Source organism: Rhinoderma darwinii, chromosome 9 (assembly GCF_050947455.1).
Source record: "Rhinoderma darwinii isolate aRhiDar2 chromosome 9, aRhiDar2.hap1, whole genome shotgun sequence".
Classification (NCBI taxonomy): domain Eukaryota; kingdom Metazoa; phylum Chordata; class Amphibia; order Anura; family Rhinodermatidae; genus Rhinoderma; species Rhinoderma darwinii.
Window position 1 is genome coordinate 56,634,562 of NC_134695.1, and position 25,765 is coordinate 56,660,326.

At 40.7% G+C, this 25,765-nt stretch overlaps 1 protein-coding gene across 2 annotated transcripts in view; it reads right to left on the reverse strand.

Annotated features, from left to right (window-relative positions):
• Positions 1 to 25,765, reverse strand: part of MPPED2 (metallophosphoesterase domain containing 2) — a 128,450-nt gene that overhangs the window by 85,619 nt on the left and 17,066 nt on the right. For both annotated transcript variants that reach the window (XM_075837007.1, XM_075837006.1), the window contains 2 exons: positions 21,378 to 21,621; positions 10,899 to 11,080 (listed from right to left, as the gene is read on the reverse strand). In XM_075837007.1, coding sequence (XP_075693122.1) covers positions 10,899 to 11,080; positions 21,378 to 21,505 — 310 coding nt within the window. In that variant the 5' untranslated portion in view covers positions 21,506 to 21,621. The remainder of the gene's footprint in view (positions 1 to 10,898; positions 11,081 to 21,377; positions 21,622 to 25,765) is intronic.

The window sequence follows — 25,765 nt, forward strand, 5'->3', positions numbered from 1 at the left end:
GTGGTCATATTATATGGACGGGCAAACTATAACACAGAGTTGTGGCGAAGGTGAATTAGGTATACAGAGATAGGAATGATGAGGAGGCACAGAGATGGTTCAGTAGAGACAATGGTTGTGTTTGCTAGGAAGGGAGTGAAGGACAATGAAGTCCAAAAAGGAGACAGGGCATGACATAAAATGAGCAGAAGTGTAGGGAAAAGCCAGGTACTGATAAAACAACTAAAAAGAAGGAGAGAAGAGAAAAATGGGAAGGGTGGTGACCAAGGAGAAATATCGGAATAACAGAGGGAGATCAACTGAAGTCATAATATATAGTGTTTTTTCACAGTTTTTCCACGCTCTCACTAGGTTGGGATTGTTCAGTTCTTGTGGGTATCCTGGATATCCCTATATCACAGACTGGCGGTGCGTGGAAAATCTGGTGTTTCCATAGAGACTCTATAGAGTATTAAACAAACCCTGGATCCCTAACCCAAAAGGACGCGATTAAACGTCATACCTCATGGCCAATTTAAGCAGGATGTCAAGTCCGGCATTGCACACCTCATCTAATGAAGCGGGTACACCCTGCGAAATATTGAGCTCTTGGTTTTTATATTCTTTTATGTTGTTTTTATTTATTTATCCATTTAAAATAAAAACTTTTCACTGCCGAGTGAGGTTAAGTTTATTACTGCCAATGGGCATTCACAGGCCATCGGGCTAACACGATCGAGAGGTCACAATTGAGACGTCCTGTGATACAACAAGACTATCGCTTGCAGACGGGGAGGACGACAGAGCCGACACCGGTACCACAACCGAGGACCACACTTTGCCCAATTCGAGTACATCATTTCTATACTGCACTGATACTACCTATATACTACACAATGGTGATGGCGCTCTTTGGTAGAGATCAACTTAGACAGGACAAAAAGGAGGACCACGGATAAAGGAGCAACCAATAAAAAGAGGAAAGAATAAAAAAAATCAATATATAGAGGAGGCAATTATATATCGATAGAAGAGAAGTCGTATCTGGACCAGAAAAAAAAGCGAAAACATAGCGAAAACAAAATACAAGTAGAGAAAACTGAATGAGGCAGCCGAGAAAAAAAGAAACTAGCAATATACAGTAAATATAAGAGAAGGAGCGCCCAGAAGTAACGGAGAGATAATAACTTAAAATGGAGGAAAAGTAAGTTTCATGGACAAAGAGAAGGTTTAGGTAGATAATCTCAGGCAAAAGTGAGTACAATATAGTGAAAAATCCAAGTTAAAAAAAAAAGTGCTAATAACAAAGAGAGAAAATACAAGTGACTGAGTGTGAAAAAGAGAAAACTAAAATGGTGAACAAGTGAGGGTTAAAAACAAGTGCCGTCAAATGACTAAATATAAGAAAGAAACCTAACAGGACCAATGAGTGGTTGAGTGAAGACCAGAATGACAGCATAAATGACCAAGACAGGACACATGAAGTGTAAAGATAGAGAAGGAATGCGTTACTGACCAGGAGGGGATGCATGAAGGACAGTGACTGAGCAGAAATAGCTGCAAAAAAATAAAAAGTTAACTATTCACTATAATGTGATATTTGAGGTTTCCGTACCACCAGTCTAGCACTAGACAGGTCTCATGCACACAGAAGATGGGTTTCAGACAAAGGAATATGGAATCGGAGTGAACAAAATACAGTATCTAGTTGACCATTGCACCAAGATTTTTGAGATATTCTCCTAGATTTCTTCATAGTATGGTGCCATGCGAAGGCATCATGTGGCGGCACATGCTTGTCTATGGCACCATAGTACCGCCCTGTAGGGATTCCACGGGATTTCCTTATGTTGAAGCCTTGTGCTAAAATAAAATAAAAATTCAAGTTTTTCCCCATGATTCTGCACTCAATACCCCATAATGACAAAGTGAAAACAGAATGTTAGTAATCTTTGCTAATTTATAGAAAAGGAAAAACTAAAATATTGCATGGACATAAATGAACAAAAAAACAAATAAAGACGGAGAAGACTGGAGAAAAGTTGTATACCAAAAAAATATGATATGGGATGGACAAGAGCAAGGGCAAATAAGAGAAAGATATAACATAAGACAAAGGCGGAAATAGGGAAGACATAACAAATAACTAGGGAGGAGAGCAAATCAAAGGGAATGACAAGAATAACCGCTAAGGAGAAGAATAGTGGAGGAGTAGAAGAGGAAAACAAGGACAAGAATAATAAAGAAGAGACTAGGAAAGAAAAGTAAAGGACAGAGGAAAAGAAACACAACGGAGAACGAGAAGGTTGGGTAAAGATAATAATAGAAAAGTAGACTATAGAAGGAGAAAGAGTAAAAAGGAAGAGAACCGGGGAAATCGGGGGCAGGGAGACGGGCCGACAGACAAAGCAGAAAAGAAATAAAAGTGACTAACGGCCTGAAATTGAATTACACAGCCTGCTAATCTTTATGACTGCATGCTTTCTCTGCTACCCTTACACTCGGCCGGTCTTACCCATGGAAACTCACTGGGTGGGATTAAATCAAATACATGCCACATCGGCAGCATTGGGAAAGAAGGGTACAGTAACAGCTGAATGGTCATACTTATTAGCCATCGCAATGGAGGGAGAGACACAGATGTGGCTACAGCGTAGAGATAAAAGAAAATATGTGCAGAGATTTGCAGCATATTTCACGAGTGTTGTCACTGGACAGAGTACAGTAGGAGCGAAGCCAATGATATAATAACGTTCCAAGTTTTCAGCTGTGGTGTCTGCCACCTTCAAGGGCTATGGTCTGAAGTTTATATCCACAGATTGCCTTTAAGGAAAAAAACGGAACAGGTTCAGACGACCCCCATTTTCCCAATAGTTGGGGGTCCCAGAGTCTATAATAAAAAAAAATTCTACTTTCTATAATACTTTGGGTGCAATTTAATTAAAACTTCATACGCCAGTCTAAACAGCAAGAAAAGTTGGATTAAACTGGGACACATTTATTAAGAGGCAAAAGCCTGTCGCCTGTTCTGAGCGGTTCGTGGCGCCATGAGCACAGACATGCGCTATCCGTTCACTTCTTCTCTGGCTCGATCATCACTCCAACGCCGAGCAGGGTTAGTGCCTAATATGCAGTGCAGCACTTCAACGTCGTCAGTGCTGCTTCACATACAGCGTCCTGACGATGCCTGGTGTCAGTCCTGAGCCGCGCAGGAATGATAAGGAGACCCGGAGGGGAGATGAGAAGCGGTGACGTTTTAATGTCATAAGCGGGAGCGGTGGAGGGTAGTCTTATCAAGGGGGCAAGGTAGGGGCCCAGCCAGGGACTCTACCTTGCTATGCCCCATAGAGTGATATTCATGCCAGCTAGGAGCTGGCGTAGATTTCCATTATAATTTACGCCAGTTTTCTGGTGCAAATTATAAAAAAATTTGATGTGCCTTGGTGGTCATGCCCCCTTTCGAAAAGCCACTACCAATTTCCACAAAAAGGCGAGGGTGGCGCAAAAGGGCAAACGTCACAATTTGCAACTTTTGGCCTTTTTGCGACTTTTCTATGGCAGAAAACGGACTAAAGGGTCTTTTACACCAGCCGATAAACGGCCGATGCAACGAGCACTGACCAACGAATCATCGTTGATCGGCGCTCGTTTGCTCCTGTCACACGGAGCTATGGATGGGGACGAGCGGTCGTTTCCCCCCGAACGCTCGTCCCCATACATTATCATCATGTTTACACAGGGAGATGTGCTGCCGACAACGATAATATTTAACTTTAAAACGATATGATCAGCAGATGATCCAGCGTTTGCTCGTTCATCTGCCGATCGTTCCCGTGTTTACACAGGGCAATTATCGGCAACGAGCGTCATATGAACGCTCGTCTGCACGATAATGGCCCGGTAAAACCTTGATAAAAGGTTGATAAATTACCCCCTTTGTGTTTCGAGTCCACACCATTTTTAGGATATGATTACTGTCAGTGAATGGAATTATTATATATGTGCAAAGGATAAAACCTGTCCTGACCTAGTCCTGTTCACACAGCTGATATGCTTGTATCAGTCTATCAGTATAGATAGCAGCTATCACTATGAAGTCCAGGCTGTGTAGTTGCAGGTGATTGCCTACACTGAAAGAAATTCATCAGCTTTGTGAGTAGGACAAGGTCATTACAGGTTTTCAGTGTTTAAATGTAAATAAGGTTTACATTCACTGACAGCAAGATTGATCTTTAAAAATGGTGAGGAAATACAAAGATCAGACAGTTATAGAACGTTTTTCTTTATAATGATTAGCTTTATTGATATAAAACAAAAAAAAAAACCTTTAGGTTTGGTTCACACAGAGTTTTTTGCAGAACGGAATTTTGAGGCAGATTTTGCTCTGCCTGCACGTGGATTTTCGCTGCGTTTTTCGTCCGCGGCCATGGAGCGTCGCAGTCAAAAAACGCCGCTAAATACGCTTTCTCTGCCTCCCATTGAAGTCAATGGGAGGTCAGAGGCGTAAACGCCTGAAAATAGAGCATGTCCCTTCTTTTTCCCGGAGGACGGTTTTTCCTCTCGCGGAAGAAAAACGCCTCCGCCTCCCATTGAAATCAATTGGAGGCATTTTCAGCCGTTTTTTGGCGCGTTTTCCAACGCGGTTTCCGCGTCAAAAAACTCAGTGTGAACTTAAACTTTAAAAAAACTTCTGACATGTCATAGTGACATGTCAGGAGTTTCCATCTATCAGGATCCACGCTCCAAGACCCCCACCGATCGCTAAAACGAAGCGGCAGAAGCGCTCGTGTGAGTGCTGAGCTGCTTAATTTCTGATTGGCTTATGTCGGAGCGGCGTACAGGCTGAATAGAAAGTCTATAAGTCCGTGCACCAATTGCTCAGCTTTCCAAGAAAAGTCGATCAGAAACCAAGCGGCTTAACGCTCACCAGAGCACTTCTGCCGCTTCATTTTAGGGATCGGTGGAGGTCTCAGTGCTCGGACCCCCACTGATCACAACTTTTGACATGTTTCTATGACATGTCAGAAGTTTTTTGAAAGTTTAGTTACCCTTTAAGCTAAATTATAACTTGGGGAACGGGTAGAGCTGCACCAGGCCTCCATGGGCCCTATGGCAATTGTGAGTTTGCCTTTATGGCAAGTGCATCATAGAAGAGTGGTAAGGCAATTGTTGTAGAATCCCACCTCAAAGAGTCAGGGTATGCTCACACGGCCTATTTTCAGACGTAATTCGGGCATTTTACGCCTCGAATTACGCCTGAAAAAACGGCACTAATACGCCTACAAACATCTGCCCATTGCTTTCAATGGGAATTACGATGTTCTGTTCCCACGAGCCTTTATTTTACACATCGCTGTCAAAATACGGTGTGTAAAATGACGGCTCGTCAAAAGAAGCGCAGGACACTTCTTGGGACGTTTTTGGAGCCGTTTTTCATTGACTCTAGCAAAAAAAGCTCCAAAAACGGGCGTAAAAAACGCAGCGAAAAACGCTGCGTGTGAACATACCCTAAGGTTCAACAATGCAATGTCCATTTTGTAATTTTATAGGCTTGTAATTTTGTAATTTTTCTTAATTTTCCCCTATTCATTTTATTTTTCCGCCTATAATAATATACAATATAAAGGCAATCATTCACTTTATATAATCTACAGTATAGCAAATATATAACAGGATATAATGTACGTCAACTCAAATATGCTATTGTCTGTAAATAAAGTAAAAACCTGACTATTAAACAGTGATGAGTGGCACTGAATAGGCGCTGCTTATCTCTTCCCGCAGATTCAATCTGTTGCAGATCACTTTTGCAGGAAGTTCCATCTTCTGTTTCACCCAGTGATTGACTTTTAAAAAAGTGGTTCTTCAGCAGTCACAGTGTGTATAGATCAGTACTCTGCCCCAGCTGCTGCAGGGTGTTTCATATCAATCAATGGTGGTCAGGAGCCTCCCCCTTTCTCTTTAAATGGGTTATGCGGGGACCAAAAATTATTATCAGTGTAGTCCCTGCAGTATGTGAGTACACTCGCTAATATACATTCCGGTCCCCCGTCTCGCGGATTATGAGATTTTCATAGATTTTTCCGGGGGACCAGATGTCTAGTTGCACAGTCTTCTCTTATACCTATACGAATTTTTGCCACGTGACCGACCCCGCTGTACTCCATGTACAACTTCTCCTTCTTGTACATAGAGGCCAGCAGAGCCGGACACATGACGAAGAGTTGTATCGTTATCAAAGAATACTGTGTAACGAGACCTCCGGTCCCCCGGAAAAATCTATGAAAATCTCATAATCAGCGAGACAGGGGACCGGAATGTATATTAGCGAGTGTACTCACATACTGCAGGGACTACACTGATAATAATTTTTGATCCCAGTATAACCCCTGTAAAAAGAGGTTCTGCAACAGATGAGGTTTGTATTATAAGGAATAACATCTCCCTGCTATAAACTATAAAGAATATCAGAAGTCACCTCAGACTTCCGTGACCCGTACAAAATGTACTCATCCTACTTCTCGATGGTGACGTAACGACTTGGTGACTTCTAATATTCTTATAATTTACTGTAGGGCGGAAATTACCCCTTTATATATTTTACACATGACCTGAGCTCACAATGCAGACTTACAAAAAACTTGTGTGAACCTCCGTCTTTGCGGGAAGGGAGCAATACTCCAGTCAATTAGTATAACTGAATACCCCCCCTCCGAAAAAAAAAAAATCCTATTTGAGACTGTGGCTTGGAGAGAAGTGAACTGTAAGATGATCCTGACACTGTGAAGACGTGTTCTCCGGCGTTCAGGTCACAACAGATCAAATGAAAACAATTATTTAAACTAACTGTGTTTAAAGCATTTAACAATTGCCAAGGTCAAGTGACTGCGGAGTTACAAGGCCCAAGGGGCATGTTCATATGAAAACAATGCAAATAAATTATCTTGCAGACCTTTTCAGTCACTAAGTGACCACAAAGGTCATTCTCTGTGCGGTCTGGAAACTTTTATGCAAAACCAATATAGATTATTTATCTGGCATGGAGACCATTTACAATTTAGCCTAATGCCAACGGCCTGAGTTTAGCATGCTGGTCATAGTTTTATAATTTATCTACTGCATTAGGGCTCGTGCACATGGCCGTATTACTGATGTGTGTTGGTACGGATCTGTAATACCCGTAGCTTGTTCTGGGTCCATACTGCACCTCCGCATGCCCCCAATTTCATGCAGTTTTGACTCCACTGCTTCTGTAGGGGAATGCTATGTCTCACGTACTGTACACTATTACAGAGAGTGTCTACACATTTGTATGCCGCTGTACTATGCAAAAATTTTGATATGTGATAGGGACATATCAGAAGTTTTGACTGCTGGGGGCCCAGGTGCTGAGACCGACAACCAATGGCTGCAACGAAGGTGCCAAAGAGCTCAGCCGAGCGCTCTGCACCTTCGGTTGTGATCGTCGCTTCTTGTTAGGCACTAGACAGGCTCATATAAAACATCTATGAGCCCGTCTTTGGCCTAACAAGGATCACCGATCACAGTTGAACATGCAAGGCTTCTGCCCCTTCCTTTCAGTCATCCGTGGGGGTCTCAGCAACCGGACCCCCATCAATGAAAGTGCAGATGCTCTTTAAGGGCAAAGCTATCTGGAAAATAAAAAATAAAAAAAATGGTTCAAAATAGCTCTCTTCTTGAAGGAATAAAACGGCTACATGCACAAGTTGCAGAATTTAATATATATTTTTTCATAAATGTTTCAAATTCTGAGAAGGAATCGCTACATAAATGGACATCCTGCGGATTCTAAAATCCACACCACAGGTCAATTTAGAAAAAAATTCCAACACCTAATAGGCTTATATTATTACATTTGTATCCATTATTAACCACCCACTTCCCATACGGTGTACCAATAGTGGGTTTACTAGGAACCCCACCTCATGTCGCTGCCTTTTCTATCCACTGTCTATTGCTCTATAGGAGGAACCAATAATGCATAACAGTGCATGCCAATCTATGCCAATATTTCTAATTCTGAACCATGCAAACAACCAATAGACCATAATAGTAATGGACCATCAAACTATTTTTGTCATGGGCCCTGAACCAGGTCTTGTGTCATTATAATCAGTGACGGTAACAAGTGTTTTATCACATCCGATCAATATAACATCATGGCAAAATGAAATGTTTGATACCCGCTGGGCTGTAATTTTAGGTGGAAAGGAAAAGAACGTGACATAAGAAAGGAGATACATTGTGAATGAGCACAGATAACATGTAGCCATTTCTGAGCTACCATATTGGTGCAGCTTTAGATGTTTTTTCCTAAAAGGGAATCTGGAAAATATTTTTTTTTTATTAAAGACGGAATTTGCACAAATGTAATAATTATAATATTACTTTTGACATATTTACAAATAAAGTATTATGGGACTACATGTTAAATGGCTACAAGAACAGATAGTAGTATACAATAAATGCATATGGCCTCATGCACACACCAGAACATAGTATAGAGTCGTAGGTATTCTGTATTGTGCCATATGGTGCCTTCAACTGGCCTACATATAGGATCGCTCATCCCTATACTAGCTCCTTGTGAAAGGGGCAAACGAGCGCCAATCAACGAGCTGTCTCGTTGATCACCGCTTATTTACACGGCCCACATCGGGCCGTGTAATACCACCTTAAAGGGGCTCAGTCACCAGTTTATAACTGCCCTATCTCCTGCCTAATCTAATAGGCGCTTTAATGTAGACAAAAAATTATTATTTTTTTTAAAAACTTTTCTTTTTGACCAAGGTATGATCATTTTTATTTTTATGCCAATTTGTTCTAAATGCCCAACTGGGCGTTTTTTTACTTTTCACCAAGTGGGCATTGTAAAGAAAAGTGTATGACGCTCACCAATCAGCATCATACAGTTCTCTTTATTAATGCCCAGCTTGTTTCACAGCACAGCGTGATCTCGCGAGATCATGCTGTGACGGGACAGGATCACCTCCAGCCGTGCCAGGACGTTTATCCGAATCTGCAGTGGCTGGAGGCGATATCTGTTCAGTCTTCCATGGCTCCGGTGAAGGACCTGTGGGAGGAAGTCCCGTCACAGCGTGATCTCGCGAGATCACGCGGTGCAGTGAAACAAGCTTGGCATGAACGAAGAGAAGTGTATGACGCTGATTGGTTAGCGTCATACACTTTTCTTTATAATGCCCACTTGGTGAAAAGTAAAAAAACGCCCAGTTGGGTATTTCGAACAAATTAGCATAAAATAAAAAATTATCATAACTTGGTCAAAAATAAACGTACTTTTTTTTTTTGTTTTTTTTTAAACAAAACAAAAAAAAAATTGTTATCTACACTAAAGCACCTATTAGATTAGGCAGAAGATAGGGCAGTTATACACTGATGACAGAGCTTCTTTAAACCTAGAAATGACTGATAAAAGTAGGAGATACAAATGCTCACACTTTGTTTAAAAAACATGCAGAAGATCTTGCACAATGACAAAAAGACTTGTAGAATTCCTGCAGAGAGCTCAGGGGGTAATTATCTTTTAATCTGTTCCATTTTTGGCCCGTGAATGGATGAGGGGGTGGGCTTAATGATCTGCATGTCCTACTGCAGACAGGGCAGATGAGGAAGGCTCCTGCTGCAGCCAGTTGTCTTACAACCAGAAACAAGTTTGTGGGGAGATAGAGGGGGGAAATGGCTCATCTCTTGGGACACAAAGAAGAATTCTTTACATATTTTTCAGTATTAATTGCAATATGAGCTAAAAACAATCAAAGGAAAAGAGGAGATTAAGGAAAGAATTGCAGGGATAATTCTTTATTTTTTTTGTGCATTTTTTATGTTTAGTGTTGCTTTAAGCAGATGGTTTTATCTGCTAACATGATTCAAAAATATCACAAAAAAATAGGCCACTCCATATGAAAATGGATTAAAAGGACCGCAAGGGGAGAAAAAAATACACATAAAAAGGCAGATGCCCTGGTATAAGGTCACTATATGAAGACACCTGCTCTGACGGCTCTGTTTTCAGAGTTCAGCAGTGGTCTCCACTAAATGCTGCCTGTCCTGGCACCTCTTTCAGTGGGGCTTTGGGAAGACCTCAGTGGAACGTATTATGCACCTTCCTCTCACAGTAATATGACACACTCCGACAAGGCCTGCTCCAAGCGCCACTGGAAGAGGTGCTGGAGCAGGTGGCATGGAGTGGTGACTGCCACGGTGGAGAACAGTGTTGGTCCCGTCTATCCCTGGGCAATAGGCTGCAAATATTTGGACACTGTCCACTAAAATCCATGGGGTTTACAGAGAGCACCAAAACTGGATTGGCGTCCCAGCTGTCAATCAATGTTTCATGAAATGTACTATTCACATAGCATTACAAAAATATATTTGGGAAAACACTTTTTAGTACTCTATGAAATCTATACAGACAATTGCCTCAAAACAGATCAGAGGTTTTTAGGAATACAAAAAAAAACTGACACAAATACAGACAACCCAGAACTGCTCCCTGACGCTTCAGTCCTAAAAGTAGATGAAATTCCCCTTTAACTGCATTTTGCATATTTAATCTGGTGGTTCCATATAATTTACCTTTGGCTTGTTTTTTTGCTGGTCTGCTTATACATTTTAGCCAATTAAAAATCAGTGCACCCCTGTGTGACACCTGCTCCTTCTGCCGCCAGATTTTTGTCGGTGCCTTTCCATAGCGCAAACACGAAAGGGAAAGTAGAATTGATACTTCCTTCTTGTAATTCAGCTTAAATTGCGAATTCATCAGTGTTGTCAGAGGCAAACCACAGATAGAGTCAAGTGCTTACATTTAATTAGGAGACAATAAGTCAGATGGCCACATGGAGGTTAATTGGGGTCACTGGACAGGAGCAGATTCTTACCTAACCATTCATTAAACTTCTTAACCTCGGAAGGCAGCCCCAGCTCTGTGAAATCGCCTGTGTGCAGAAGGACGTCCCCGTATGGCATCTGGATACCATCTGTCCTGGAGTGTGTGTCAGAGACGCAGACAAAACGCGTGTGGCCTGCTGGTTTGGGAGTGTCATAAGGGATGGGGTCTACCCTGGAGCAGAGATAATTAAATAAGTGTTAGAACTCGGAGACCAGAGAGGAACAGATAAAGCAGCTGAAAAGAAAGAAAGCAAAGATCAAATAAAACACTCAACAGCCATTTCCAGTAATAGGTTTCAATTACAAGACACAGAATAAAATGTATTATGTAAAGCCAGCAGAATAAATAAGAGGTGTTACATAAGTGATGCAAACAATATACAATATAATATGCAATTTAAAGGGGTATTCACACGAACCAAGAGAACTTTTAAATAATTTGTCATATAGTTAAAAAAAAAAGTAACACATGACTAATATACATGTATAGCAATAGGTCACATGACTCATAGATGGGACATCAGCATGGACATGTCGTACGGATTGTATATAGCTGCAGGTTCGGGGGTTGGCACCTTTTACAGAAGATTTATATTAGGAAGTCGTTTATTTTTTAACAATATAGCGAACCATGGCAAAAAAATAAATAAATCTACGTCCTGAAAGAACCTTTAATATAATATCATACTGGTAGCCATATAAGTAAAAAAATGCAAGCTTTTCTTCTCAAAACCGTCTTTAATTCAGAAGAGGAAACGAAACAACCACAGATATGTCTGTCCGGATACACTTGAATGAGTTCTCTTAATGTTGCATAAATAATTGTGTCATGAAGTATTCTGCTGTGCATTACCATTTCAAGATCTCTGCTTGCAATGTGTGAATGGTAACATTCTGCTTAAACAGCTGATACATTATAACAAACTTGTGTGTCTTAAAGGGCTTGTCCAGGTTGGGGCTGTTTTTTATTCTGATGACCTATCCACAGGATCGGTCATCAGTATATGATCGGTGGGGGTCCGACAAACAGACCCCACACCGGTGCTGGAAGCAGAAGGCTCTGACCACTGTATAGCGGTTATACTGGCTTACTGAAGCCCTGCATTCACTTGAAGAGGAGAGGAGCTGCAGTACTGCCGCACGGCTGCTATACAGTGGTCGGAGCCTGAGCCTTCCAGCACCTACCCCTGTGAATAGGTCATCGGTAAAAAAAAAAAAAAAAAAAACCCCAACCTGGACAACCCCTTTAAACAATCTGGACTCTAGCCTAAAATATTTTACCTACACTGATATATTGTAGCAAATGTCCAAGACAGGAGAGAGATTTGTGACTGTCTGCCATGGACAAGATAGTTTTCTACATGTTATCTGTATCATCAGATTACATACTAATCCCACATCGGTAACTGGACAGATCCCTGGATCATCAATTATATTTAGTAGCCTAAAGGACACACACCTAACTATCTTTTCTGTTACAGACACGTCCTCCTGCAACTTTAACCTAAAACAGTATTTTTTTCCCAGGCTTCTTTTATACTTCTATTATGTCAAGAATGGACAAAATCAAGTCGCAAAGTCACTGTGGCAACTAGAAAATTGTCCTTGGTGACTGATTTTTTTTCTGATCATTTAGTGGCCAGGGGCTTCCACCTGGTGACGAACGGTCACAGAATTGCTTGTAGGTCATTTATTCAAGCCGAGGGGAGCATGCGGGAGGTGACAACATGCGGGGGGGGGGGGGTGCCAAGGCAGTGACTGCTGGGAGTGGGATGTTGGGAGTGGCTGTGGCTTGGGGAGGTTTATACTATTACTGCCTATAAAGGAAGGGGGTTGCTTCTGTAACTACAAAGCTGTATTCTGTGTACTGGGTGGTGGGGGGTCCAAAATCTCAAGTGATGCGTAAAACTAGACTTGCACATCTCCAGCTGCAGTACAAACCTGGTCCTGCTGTTGATCCTAACTTTTAGAGCTGGCTCCTAATCCCGGATAAGATTTGATCAGGCCTTTGTTAAATACCATGTCTCATTCCATCATTATTTCTATTTCCTTAGGATATGGCAACGCTTTGGCATGCTCAAGTTTTGGTAGGAAGAGGCTCACAAAAATTGTACCTTTATTGTTGCTTTATTCTATTTCACTAGAATTATCCTGCATTATATTAAAATATGTGATGAAGAAAGAAGGCAAAGTGATCTATATGTATTAGGATTTTGGAAATATGAAAGAAAAGCATAATTGCACAGTCGGCTTCTAGTGGGACTTCATTCAACTATTTTTAATCTTCGGGATCTGACTTTTGTATTGGTTATTAGGCACAGATCCATTTAACTAGGGAAGTCAATCGTTACAGAATACGGAAGAATGGCTCAGATTTCAATGCGGGCACCAAAATATCTGCACTGAGATTGGTCACAAACACTTGTAGTTATTCTGGTGGAAGCTGACTATGAAACGTACCATACCATAAACCCAGATGTACAATATATAAAAATGGATTCTGAATGATTTATAGGAAAGTACTACATGCAGCATACATTTCCATATATTTATATATCAACAGGTAACACCAAAACATGATCAATGGAAAAAAAAGAGACAACTCTATTGCGGAGTTAAAGAATTCTGTTGACAAGCTCGGCCACGGACTAATGTGCAGACCATATTATACACAAAAAGGGCTCCTCTAGCAAGTGGTATAACGGGTTAGATGCTATAGGCGTAAAGCATACTACCAAAATAATCTATTAGGAAGGCACTCCTAGATAAACATTTTATATACACAGGGAAGAACAAGGAGTATAGAAGCCATATGATAAAAATAAACCTTTATTGCATAAGATATACACATTACACAGAAGAATTTTAAAAAGGTACAGTTGGAAAGAGTGACTCTGAAATTTCCAATGCAGACGGGCAGGCTCAATAAGTCAGGTGTAAACATACAGGAAGATTACCACTGTCATGTGTGAGCAAGAGCAAACATGGGTACTGAAGAGCATGACATGATATAAATATAAATATAGGAATACAAATCAGAAACACAATAAATGCATGTGCAGGTTTCTGAGTCGTATCCTATAGTAAGCAATGTATAGCAGTCAACACTCAATCTCAAGATAGTTAAAGTTTGCAAATATGACCCAAATGAAAAAGTGTATCTTACCCATAATGAAGTGTATTTGGAGCCTGACGGACGTATGGAAAACCCCAACGCGCGCTGGGGCTTGGAAGTGGGGCATGCCTCACATCCGGTTGTTGGCGGAAGATATGCGCTGCACTCTCCTTGGATCAGGTGATATCGCACACACCTGTTTTCTATAGTATTTAAGGCTGTTCTGAACTAGACACTAAATACCCCTTGAGGAAGCACACCGCGAAACGCGCATTGGGGTTTTCCATACGTCCGTCAGGCTCCAAATACACTTCATTATGGGTAAGATACACTTTTTCATTTGGGTCATATTTGCAAACTTTAACTATCTTGAGATTGAGTGTTGACTGCTATACATTGCTTACTATAGGATACGACTCAGAAACCTGCACATGCATTTATTGTGTTTCTGATTTGTATTCCTATATTTATATCATGTCATGCTCTTCAGTACCCATGTTTGCTCTTGCTCACACATGACAGTGGTAATCTTCCTGTATGTTTACACCTGACTTATTGAGCCTGCCCGTCTGCATTGGAAATTTCAGAGTCACTCTTTCCAACTGTACCTTTTTAAAATTCTTCTGTGTAATGTGTATATCTTATGCAATAAAGGTTTATTTTTATCATATGGCTTCTATACTCCTTGTTCTTCCCTGTGTATATAATGTGCAGACCATGCGGCCTCCGGAGAAAGCCGACTGGAGCCGATAGGAGACGGTTGCACAACATTTTCCTAGTTCCGCTGCCACTACGTTCTAGCAATCGGTGGTGATAACGGCTGACAGATTTCTACCGATTGGACATTGTTGGTATTTACTAGTGATATGCCACCAATGTCTATCTTGAGACATCCAGGGTTTCTCTCTTTTTGCCTATCCAGGGGTTGTCACCAATCTTTCCTAGTTATGCAACAATATGGAAGCAGAAATGATGGTAAGAACCTTGTAGGTAGTTATATTGGTTGTCACCCAGAAACAAATATGACTAAGAAATAAAAGAATGTAAATTTGAATGTTTTCATTTTAGGAGGAAACGTTCGTCCAATGCTCTACTTCTTCTAAAGTGCTCTACGATGCTCCAGCTATTCTGATGCAGCGCTCCGATTTAGATTAATAGGTGGAATAAGTGAAGAAAGTCCTGCCTGGATACAGACAAACAAGGGGAAGCGAAGACCTGGAGGATCAGTGCTCTATATTGAAACAAGGGCGTATCCAAACATAACTAAATATATTGCAACTTTTGTATTACAGTTTTGTAAATCTCAGATTTTGAAAAAGTGTACCTTCATTTTTTACTTTGTAATAGGTCTTGGTAGTGGAAAGTGGCACTTTACTCACCTTCCAGAAGCGTGTAGGTTTTCTGTAAATATTCAGAAACACCCTCGGTGACTAGTCCCTCCTCAGTAACCCCGTAACAGAAGACAAAGATGAGATGAGAGGAGATGGAGTGGGGAGAAGAGGAGGCGATGCTGCAGTCTGGCTGTATTGGTTATGGTTTATAAGAAACGTCTCCATATTCTGTCTGGTTTAGACAAACTATTATTACGGCTTTCTGAGTTGATACAGGGGAGACCCTCATTTGCAACCTTCAGCAATTAGCTGAAGCAGAGAGAGCTACAAATAGCGCCTCTCACCCTCTCTGAAATTCCCGACATGTTCATGCATTTCATAGACAGCCCATTGATTTCACTGGGCACCATGTAATACTTAATTTCCCCCGTGGAGGCGCTACAGTGAAATTAAATACTTGCTGAAAGGTTCCTCTGATCACTAGAGGCCAAGGAGTGAGACACCCTGTGATCAGCTTATTTTAGAGGGCTCTTCTAAATAAAAGAGATTGCCTAAAGTGAACAACCCCTTTAAATAAGTCTTCATTCCAATATAAAGTCTTAATTTGACATTCATAAAGTTTATAGATTTTTTTTTCTTCGAGAATAATATACATCATAAATTATAATGTATACACATCTCACTTCAAAGACTTGAGACCACCAGTAAAGCCCACTTGAGCAGCCCCTGTGATTTAGAGGGAAATGTACACATCCATCACAGGACTCAGCATTTACTACTTGTGTTTAATTAGGAAGAAGTCCTCTACAAATGTTCGGTCAGAGATAAGTATGGCTGCTGTGGCTCATTAGGTCCAAAAGCAATCAATATAAAAATTTCTGCGAGATCAATAGTTCAGAGCTTCGTACTAAATACAAGTTACATTTCATTACAAGATAAACACAAATGTGCAGCATGTTTCTCCGCTAATGGAACTATTTCCCAACAGTGCCCGTTACGGTAGAGTATAGGGCCAAAAATCCTGTTTATTCACAGTCCGATTGTGTTATCAGATGTAAATATTAAGGGTAATCCATGGTGTTTATTTACCGCCAATATTGCGGCCGAGTGCAAAAACTGTTGTACAACTTCTTCTGTGATAACTCTAACGAGGTTCTTTGAAGGGCATGTCCACCTTCAGGTAATTTTATACAATTTACGTATAGGGGTTAAACGGCCCGGGATCGGAGATAACTCTGATCCTGGCCATTAGAGTGGTAGGGTGGCTATCTAATGCAGCTGACACCTGCAAGTGATTTTGCGCGGACACTGCTCCTATGCCCGCGCCATCACTGCACCGTAATAGTACAGCGGTTCACGGGAATGACCCGCAATGCACTATTATGGTGTGCAAGAAACTCTACTTCAATATATGCCCATAGGGCCTCAAAGGTAAAATTTTAAATTTGACCAGGAGATGTCCAGACTTTCTTGCATGATTGAATAGGGAAATTATAAAGAATACGTGAAGTAAGAGGGAGGACGTCTATGACGTTTGAGAAATTCTTACCAAATAAGACACAGTACTGCTGCCAATCTGTGGCAGGGGGGGGGGGGGGTTAGGGAGGCTGGATTTTTCTATACGGTCCTTTCTATACCACTGCCCAATTGAAAGAAATTTATCAAATTCAAGGACCGTTTGGTTTGCCGGTATCTCTTAACTTCCCTCTGGAAACCTTTAGCATTGACTTCAACCTGCTCAGTGATGTTATTTGCCAGCCGGGCAAACAAGAATAAGCCACTGTATATACAATAATAAATCCACACTAATTATATTTACCTATAGGGCAGGCTCTTCTATATTATGGGAAAGAACAGGGTCATCAGAAGAGTTTAATTCCCTGAATAAATATATATACGGCTCAGAAGTGAAATCTCTTCCTGGGCTTTTTATTAGAAGAGTTTCTAAAGGGCATAAGGGCATCCATAGCAATTTGGGGAAAGTCAGGTTGATGCTTAACTGTGTAAATTGTACTTCCAAGATAGGTAATAATGCAGAGACCAATACAATGTGCATACATAGCAGGCAACACAGCTTGCTTTCCTCTTTTTATCTGTCCGATTCCATTGTCCCCCTGATATAAATGGCGCCAGAAATGTCTGCCAGACGCTCAATTCCCACCACCTATAGAAACAGTATGCCATTGTGAATAGGCTTAGCAATGGAGTAGTCGGAGAAAATAGCTGTTGCCGGAATGATCCAGGTCTATTGCACCATGGTTTATGCTCTGCGCCCACCCTCTTACGGTTTTATCATAAATACCTTAAAGTGGATGCCCACCATTGAATACCATTTGTATTCCTTTTACTCTAAATACGTTTAAAATTTAGCTGGCGTAGATCTCTGCTATAATTTACAACAGTAGCTTGTGTAAATTATAGCGAATGTCGGGCTGCGGGTGGCTCTGCACTCTTATAAGCTCCACCCATTTTTAAAAAGTTGTAAGAGCGGCAAAAAGTTGCAAATTATTGAACAAATATGTCATGCGCCATATTTTGCGACTTTTTGACACCACTAAAGTGGCGTAAACCTTTTAATACATTCTTCCATAGAGTTAAATAAAACCATTCTGTCCGTTTTCAGTCACCACTAGTGGGAGCTTACTGCATACTGCTCATACATTGCACTCAATAATAACACAGTATGCTGTAAACTCCTAAGCTCCCTCTAGTGGTGATTGCAGGTAGCTAGAATGTTATGTTTCAAATCTATGTCTTTGCAGGGGATTTGGAGCTCTGTATCAGAAAAGCTAAGCTCCAATGTTATAAAGATGGGTTCCTAAGTTTCATAAAAGTAGAGCTAGAACATACATGAAGTGGTCACACTTGCAAATTTGCCTTATATGCACTGTGCATAAAGGTAGCTTTATGGCTGATGTATGTCCAGATCTCTCGATAAACATTTCCCATATATATTGTCCATAAAGAAGTAGCAGAGCTAAGTTTCTTATTTGGCACTACCCATCGTGATTTTCCAAAGAAAAGCTGGGTATACAAAATAAATGCTTAAAAAATTATATACATACTAAACCTGAAAATGGTCATACATTAGTAAATCAGAAGTTAGAGCAATTACCAAAGATTCCGAAATTGTTTTTTTTTTTACTTGCAGAGATATTGTTATTTTTCTATACAGTTGCAGTGGACATTTAAAAATAAATAAAAAGTAACAATAGTAAATGCAGTTATATTGGTTGTCACTTTTGAATTAGCTCTTCCGAAATTGTATGGACAGTTAACCAATAAGTGCTTGTCCACAACGTAATGGAATTGCTGAGGAAAATTTCTGCAGCAATTTCACAAAAACTAGCAGAAATTCCGCACCATTTCCTGCGTGTTTTTTACTGCAGAAAATGTTGCGGATTTTGTGAGAGTTTTTTTCAATGTTGGGAGATGGTGACATATACTCTGAAAAATGCAGCAATTCAGTCCACTTTCCGCTGCAGGAATGGACATGCTGCGGTACGAAAAATACGCACCGCAGGTGAATTAGTGCTCGGAAATTTTACGCAGCGTGTGGATGAGATTTGTAGAAATCTCACCCACTTTGCTGCTACTGTATTCTGCTGCATATTTTCCATCCACAATTCCGTTACGTGTGGACAAGCCCTAACACCATCCGTTCCCGAGATTCGAATTCAAAAGTGACAAGAAACAAAATGGCAACATTTCTGTAAGTAATAGAAGCGTTATTATTAAACTCCGGCTTCTGCTCTAACTTCGGATTTATGGATATAGATCCTCTGCTATATACTCGCTGCAGAATATGGACATATAAAATGAAAATAAACATCTCTCCTCATGGATAGGCACAGTAATGGGCACGTTGCACGCCCCGTTATTGGAATCCATTTATGTCGACCCATAGAACACCTGTTAAGTTTCATAAACCTCAATTTTTTAAGCTCTAGATAGGAGACCTGCGCCATCACACAGTACGTGGACATGTTTTGTGGTAGGGTATGACATTTTATCTGTAAAGGTGAAATCTCCTATTGACATTCCTGACAGCGAATGTGCTGCAATACATTGCAGATCTCTGTGAAAGGCAACAGGTTAATTTCCACAAGAGGCAGGTGAATATATTTACTCCTCGGCAGACAGCGCTGCAGCCGTCCTTGACAGCAATCGGTGCAGACAGATGCTGAAACAGAATTGATCTTTGTAACGACGGGCAGGCTGCAGCTATCATCTTCCTGACTGCATCGCTTGCATCAAATATACCACCCAATCTCCTTCCAAATTTCTTAAGGAAGTGGCTCATATAAAATCTAGATGGTCTATGTTATATTGGGGGAGGGGTGGGAGGTCATTTATAATTATAATAATTGTCTGTTTGAAAATATGGTAGAGATGTATCGACCTGGGGACATGTATAACAAATATCTCGCACATGAGAGTACATTTCCCAGTCATTAGTCTGGAATGGACCTAAACTTCTGTTCATCCTGAGCTTTCTGGTTCATAAAGAAGTTGTGAACTAAGTACTGGGTGAAGTTTATATAGGGAGACCAGCAGAAAGGAGGGTATTACTCTGCAGATCATCTCAGACATAAGTAAAATTCTTTCAATCCACAATCAATGGGACTTGACATGAGCCAGATTATCAGATACCAGGGATTATTATTCTAAAACGCTTTAAGAATAGATACCACAGACCTGTAGCACATCCGAGATTTCTATTTATCCAAGTAACAGGCTCAGATATAGGAGCGTAATCATAATCTTTATTACAAAGCATTGACAGCCTGTTCCTTTATAGTATTTAGGCTGCTGCAGGGTATGCTGGCAGCAGAATACTAAGAAGTGCTCTAACCTTGCTACACAGACACATGCAAAGGTTTATATAGTAAACCCAGTTACCTCCCCAGCAACACAAATCAATGTACCTGTGGACGGTAACACAATGCTACAGAGGTGGGGTGAACTATAAATTGAAATGTTTATATGACTATAGGCTCACGCATCCATGCATTTTACATACATACATACATATATACATACACACACGTGTATATATACCTACACACACACACACACACACACACACGTGTGTATATATATATATATATATATATATATATATACACACACACACGCACATGTATACACACACACACATATATTTATACGTACAAACACACACATGTATATATATACACACACACACACAAACACACACACACACACACACACACACACATATATATATATATATATATATATATACACACACACAGTGATAGATGTATATTAGATGTAGTGGACAGACTCTTCATGATGGGATGTCAGATCTGTACTGTGTGCCCTGAGCCAATCAGATGTCACCTTTTGCTGAACTCCACCCCCTTACACAGACACTGAGGGAGAGATACTGCTGCAGTCACATTTTTCAAACAAATAATTTAAAAAAACAATCCTTCAAAAGTTTGGTGGAGGCAGAAAAATGCATGCTTTCAAAAAAGCTTTTTTTAGTCGCCCTTTTTAGGATATCTTTACTACCTTTATTAGGTGATGCGCAATCAAGCTGGAGGACTGGGCCAAGCTTGTTTATGTACTTAGGTTTTATCTCCCGTAGAAGAGGTAACAACAGCCTAAGGCTCTGTTCACATCAGTGTTGGGGTCCCGTTCTGACGTTCCGTCGGAGCTTTCCGTCTGAACGGGAACCTGAACAGACACAAACTGACACAGAGGTTTCCATTTCCATCACCATTGATTTCAATGGTGACGGATCCGGTGCCCATGGTTTCCGTTTGTCTCTGTTGTGCACCGGATCCGTAGTTTTGCCGGAAGCAATAGCGTAGTCGACTACATGTTACCTGCTTTCTTTGAGCACCTGCAATGTCCCCCATGTGCCAAGAGGGATAACTTCCTATTAGTTCAACATGGAGTTTGAGGAATATTTGTCCTTAGAACAGGTCCTACATCAAGGTAGCCTCTGTGTTCATAAGTAGTAAATAAAAAAAATGAATGGGTCTACTTACATGTGGACATGAGGAGGTTGGAATCTGCTTTGGTTGATGTTATAGTGTGTGAATGCTTGGGTGGGATTGGAACTATATTCGTCCACCGTTACAGTCACTTTGCCTTGCGAGGGAATACCATGAGCCATCCTTCCTTCTTATAGACATGAGCAAATCACAGCGAACAGGAATAACAGAGGGAAGCGAGCATCATGTGTCCTCCAACTTTGAGCCCCGGTGATAGATTCATCAACACTGCTGAAATCTGAATCAGGTAGCAAAAAATATTGTTATTAGTTATTCAGTCTTACATAAAATTACCATCCATTATCACTGGCTAACAAGCTCGAACTGATGTTGAATCAGCCTACACCATAGGATAACCTTCTATAATGAGAACTTCACCAGGTTGCACCATGAATGAACAATCTAGACATGGTGGGTGGTCCCACGGATGAGAAAGGAACATTGTGGCCTGTTTTATTACTACTAGTGACTTTAGGTAACATGCTGCTGAGGACCTCATTCACAACAAAGAGTGGCATCTCTTACTCTTTGTCTGTATACCCCTAAGATAGAAAAGGCCACCGCTGAAAAACTCGACCACTCCAAGAACCTATACTACCATCCTAACCATGAAATATGTGCCTGTAGAGTCTAGAGCCCTGTACATCAGAATCCTACTGTGGATAAAGCTGGATATAGACATGAAAATTATCTTTAACCCAACAGCTATCAGCCTCAACAACCCCTTTGGACAATCCGAAGTGAATGTAACAGAGGAAAGGAGATACGTGGCCACCAGACAACTCCGATGCCGATAGAGGAAACAACTTTGGGAATGTATATAAATGGGTATAAAACAGGCTAAAACAGTATCATGATAAAGTTTGCCAAATACTCACCCTTATAATTATGCTACATTCCCCCAACCTCTGTTAAGCTAATCATAGGCCGCAACAGTGGCGTTCTTATGGACAGCACGTGACTTTGGCAATCCATAAGTGGGCCATATGGTCTTGTGCCATTACATTGCTGGGTAAACAGCGGGAGTAAGACCTGTGATTATACGACTGTTTATTATTTTACTGATATTTTGGGCTGCTTTACATCAATACATACATCTCCGCAAAACACTGGGAATCGGTCACCAGACAGACCCTTTTAAAGGGGTTTTCCCATAATGATTATTTATTACCTATCCATAGGATAGATGATAAATATCTGATTGGTGGGGGTTGGACAGCTGGGACCCCCACCCTTCACAACAACAAGCTTACCTTGCTGTTACTGGAATTCCATAGGAACGGAGCGGTAGTGTGCATGCCAAGCACTCCACTCCATTAATTTCTATGAGGATGCCGAAGATCGTGCTCGACAGCCCCATAGAAATTAATAAAGCCATAGTGGAGCATGTACACTACCTATGGGTCTCCCAGGAATGCCAAAGTAAGCTCGTTCTTGTAATCAGTGAGGGCCCCAGATATCGGACCCTCGCCGATCAGATATTTATCCCCCATCTTGTGGAAAACCCCTCTAATTGTGCAGCTCAACCTTTAATATCGTAAAGATGCACAAAGTATTTGGGCACACAGGATGTTATAGCACTTCTGTTCAGGGTGCCATTCAAAACATGTGCCGTATGCTAATTATGGCACGTAAGTGCCGTTGCCAGCTGATGCCTCCCAGCCACTCAGGTTGGAAAACTCTGTAAATTAGCATATGGTGCATACTTTTCAACTGTGCCCCGAACACAAGTTTGGCTGGTATTTAGTGGGTGCAATAGCACCCATTAGTCCCAATACTATGAGCATTTTATAGATGCTGTTGATTGTGTGGTGACCGAGTCATTTTAAAGTGTTAAAGTTGGAACTCTACTATTAAGGCTAAATTGTGACAAAACAGAAATTTGTGGTAGGTCTCCAAAAATGCCGGAGGTTAAAAAAAATAAAATAAAAAAATTCTTAGGGAGAAATTTGCTTTAAGAAGCCTGTAGAAGAAAAAAAAGGGGGCACTCTGTATGTAAACGTATGTAAAGATATTTATGAGTGGCACAATTTTGTATCCTCTTCAACCTAAACACAGGCGGCTCGAATTACAGATATTGAGATATACGAGAGAAGTCCGACTGCCATCAGGCCAATTACCAGCCTTACAAAAGGTCAAATGTTTTTATTCATGTGCACACCGACTGCCTGAGAATTGTGTAATCATCAGAATGATGGCATTTATAAAGTCAATTATTCTACATTACACATTTCTGATGGGCGAAGTGACAACATGGAAGAATAGCTATAAAACAGGAGAGAATATAGAAGAGCGTGCTGTAAACACTATGGGACAAGGGGGCAAATTTAACAAGAAAAGCTGAACAGCTGTATTTGTGTTGCCTTATTTTTCTTTTATCCGTATTTTTTTTAAATCTATTTAAATATATTATTGTAGCATGCTTGGATATAATGTAAGGTAACACTAGTGAATATACTAAAATTTTTGTAACCTACGAAGTTTTTGTGATCTAAATTTTATTGCATGCAGAGCAGTGAGCAATTTTAGGTGGCCATACACCTTCAATAGTGATCGGCTATACACTCGTTCAGCTGTCACATATTCCTCCCGAGTCCCGACCTCCCCATACACACTCGTTTCGTCCGAGCCTGTATGTGTTCTCAGTAGGAAGAGGGCAATAAGCCGTGGCCAGACAGACACCTCTCCCTTGAGAACAAATGACCGGGCATATTGAAATTCAACATGCACGATCCTTTTTTGTATTACATCTGCCAAATGAATATCGACCAATCATCTAATACATATTAGATGGTGGAACGGTACTAACGAAATTGGAAGGTTCGGCTGACGTTAGTCTAATATGTTAAAATAAGTATTCGGCACACAAAGCTGAAGTTTTAAGAAGAAATCTTGATTTTATTTCAAGTGGTTGTAGATGCTCTGGCACTGTGCCGTTCTGGTTGCTGGTACATCCAGTAGTTGGCGCTTCGTTTGGAATGGCGGCTGACCGCTGTAGTTGGAGATACATATTAGTCTAATATGTATCCGACACTGGTAGACCCTGCTCATTTCTTGTATTACCTATTTATTTGTAAGGTCGTCATGGGAATTGTCTTGCTGGTCGCAAGTTCCCTCTGATCGAGTTTTTAGTTGTGATCGTCGAGGGTTTCTGAGGCAATCAGATGATCGCTGGACTGGCTTTATTTCAAAATATTCTGTGCAATTGGTTAAATCTATTTGTTGCAATTATCTTCTTTTTGTCACTGGTGGTTTAGGTACTAGCAGTTTATAATCATATCCCTGTTGTAATGGGAATCAGCTTTACTGCACTGACTTCCAGGTGAGATTGTGGTGGACTTGTACACATATACAACAGCCAATCAGAAAAGTAGATCTGCAATGTAAAGCATGGAGGATGCGACAAAAGGTGTATTTCACACTACCTGCAGTCACTCTAACTATAGCTTTGGCGTAATAGAGCAGAGTTAAAAGGAGCAGGGGAGCATGTAATACCTCATTTCCCTTAAGGTGGCGCTGCAGGGAAATTTAAAACTTGCTGTCGGATTTCTGGAAAAATGACAGTTGAACACTGGGGGTCCCATCAGTAACAACTTCTAATTAGTTTGTTTTTGGGGACCCTTATAATAAAAAGGGATTGTAAAGTGCAGACAACCCCAAAACGACATACTACATAGAGATTTATTGTGACCTACATAGCACACTATAGGATTTTGTGATATAAGAACTGGTTCCTCATAGTAACGTAATGCTGAGTCAAATAAACGATACAAAAATAGTCAGTGCAGAACATTATTAACATGATAGAACTACAGCAGAATCTGTGCCCTATAGAGCCTGACAGAGGAAAAGTCCAGAAATAAACAGTCCTCTTACCAATGACTGTATACACCTAACTTCTGACTGGTAGAGCACCACCTAGAGGTAGAAAAAGCAGGAATTGAAGAATGTATCACTAAGCACTCCGGTTTCTATTAAAAAACATCTAATAGGGGGCATGGGTTTCTCATTGGCCAAGATTAGTAAACTCTTTGTTTCATTCCGAATATTCTTTCCATGATAGAACCCAACATAACACTGTCCCTATGACCCGAAAAATTTGTATGCACACGTAGGGGAATTTTCGTATCTCAATAAAATTTACCTATAACATAATTCTCTCAAATTAACAAAACCTTAAAAAAAAAATAGATTTAAGAGAAACATCTCCCTCTCCACGTTTCTTCTATGTCAGTGCCAGTATCTCCACATGCTACAACCACGGTAGGAGACTTAGATCAAGCAAAAAAATAAGCCAGAATTTGTATGCATGAGATATTGATTTTGGGAGAAGCTTGAGATATAAGGAAGCAGGGGATCTATCTGCAATAAATGAGAAGAGG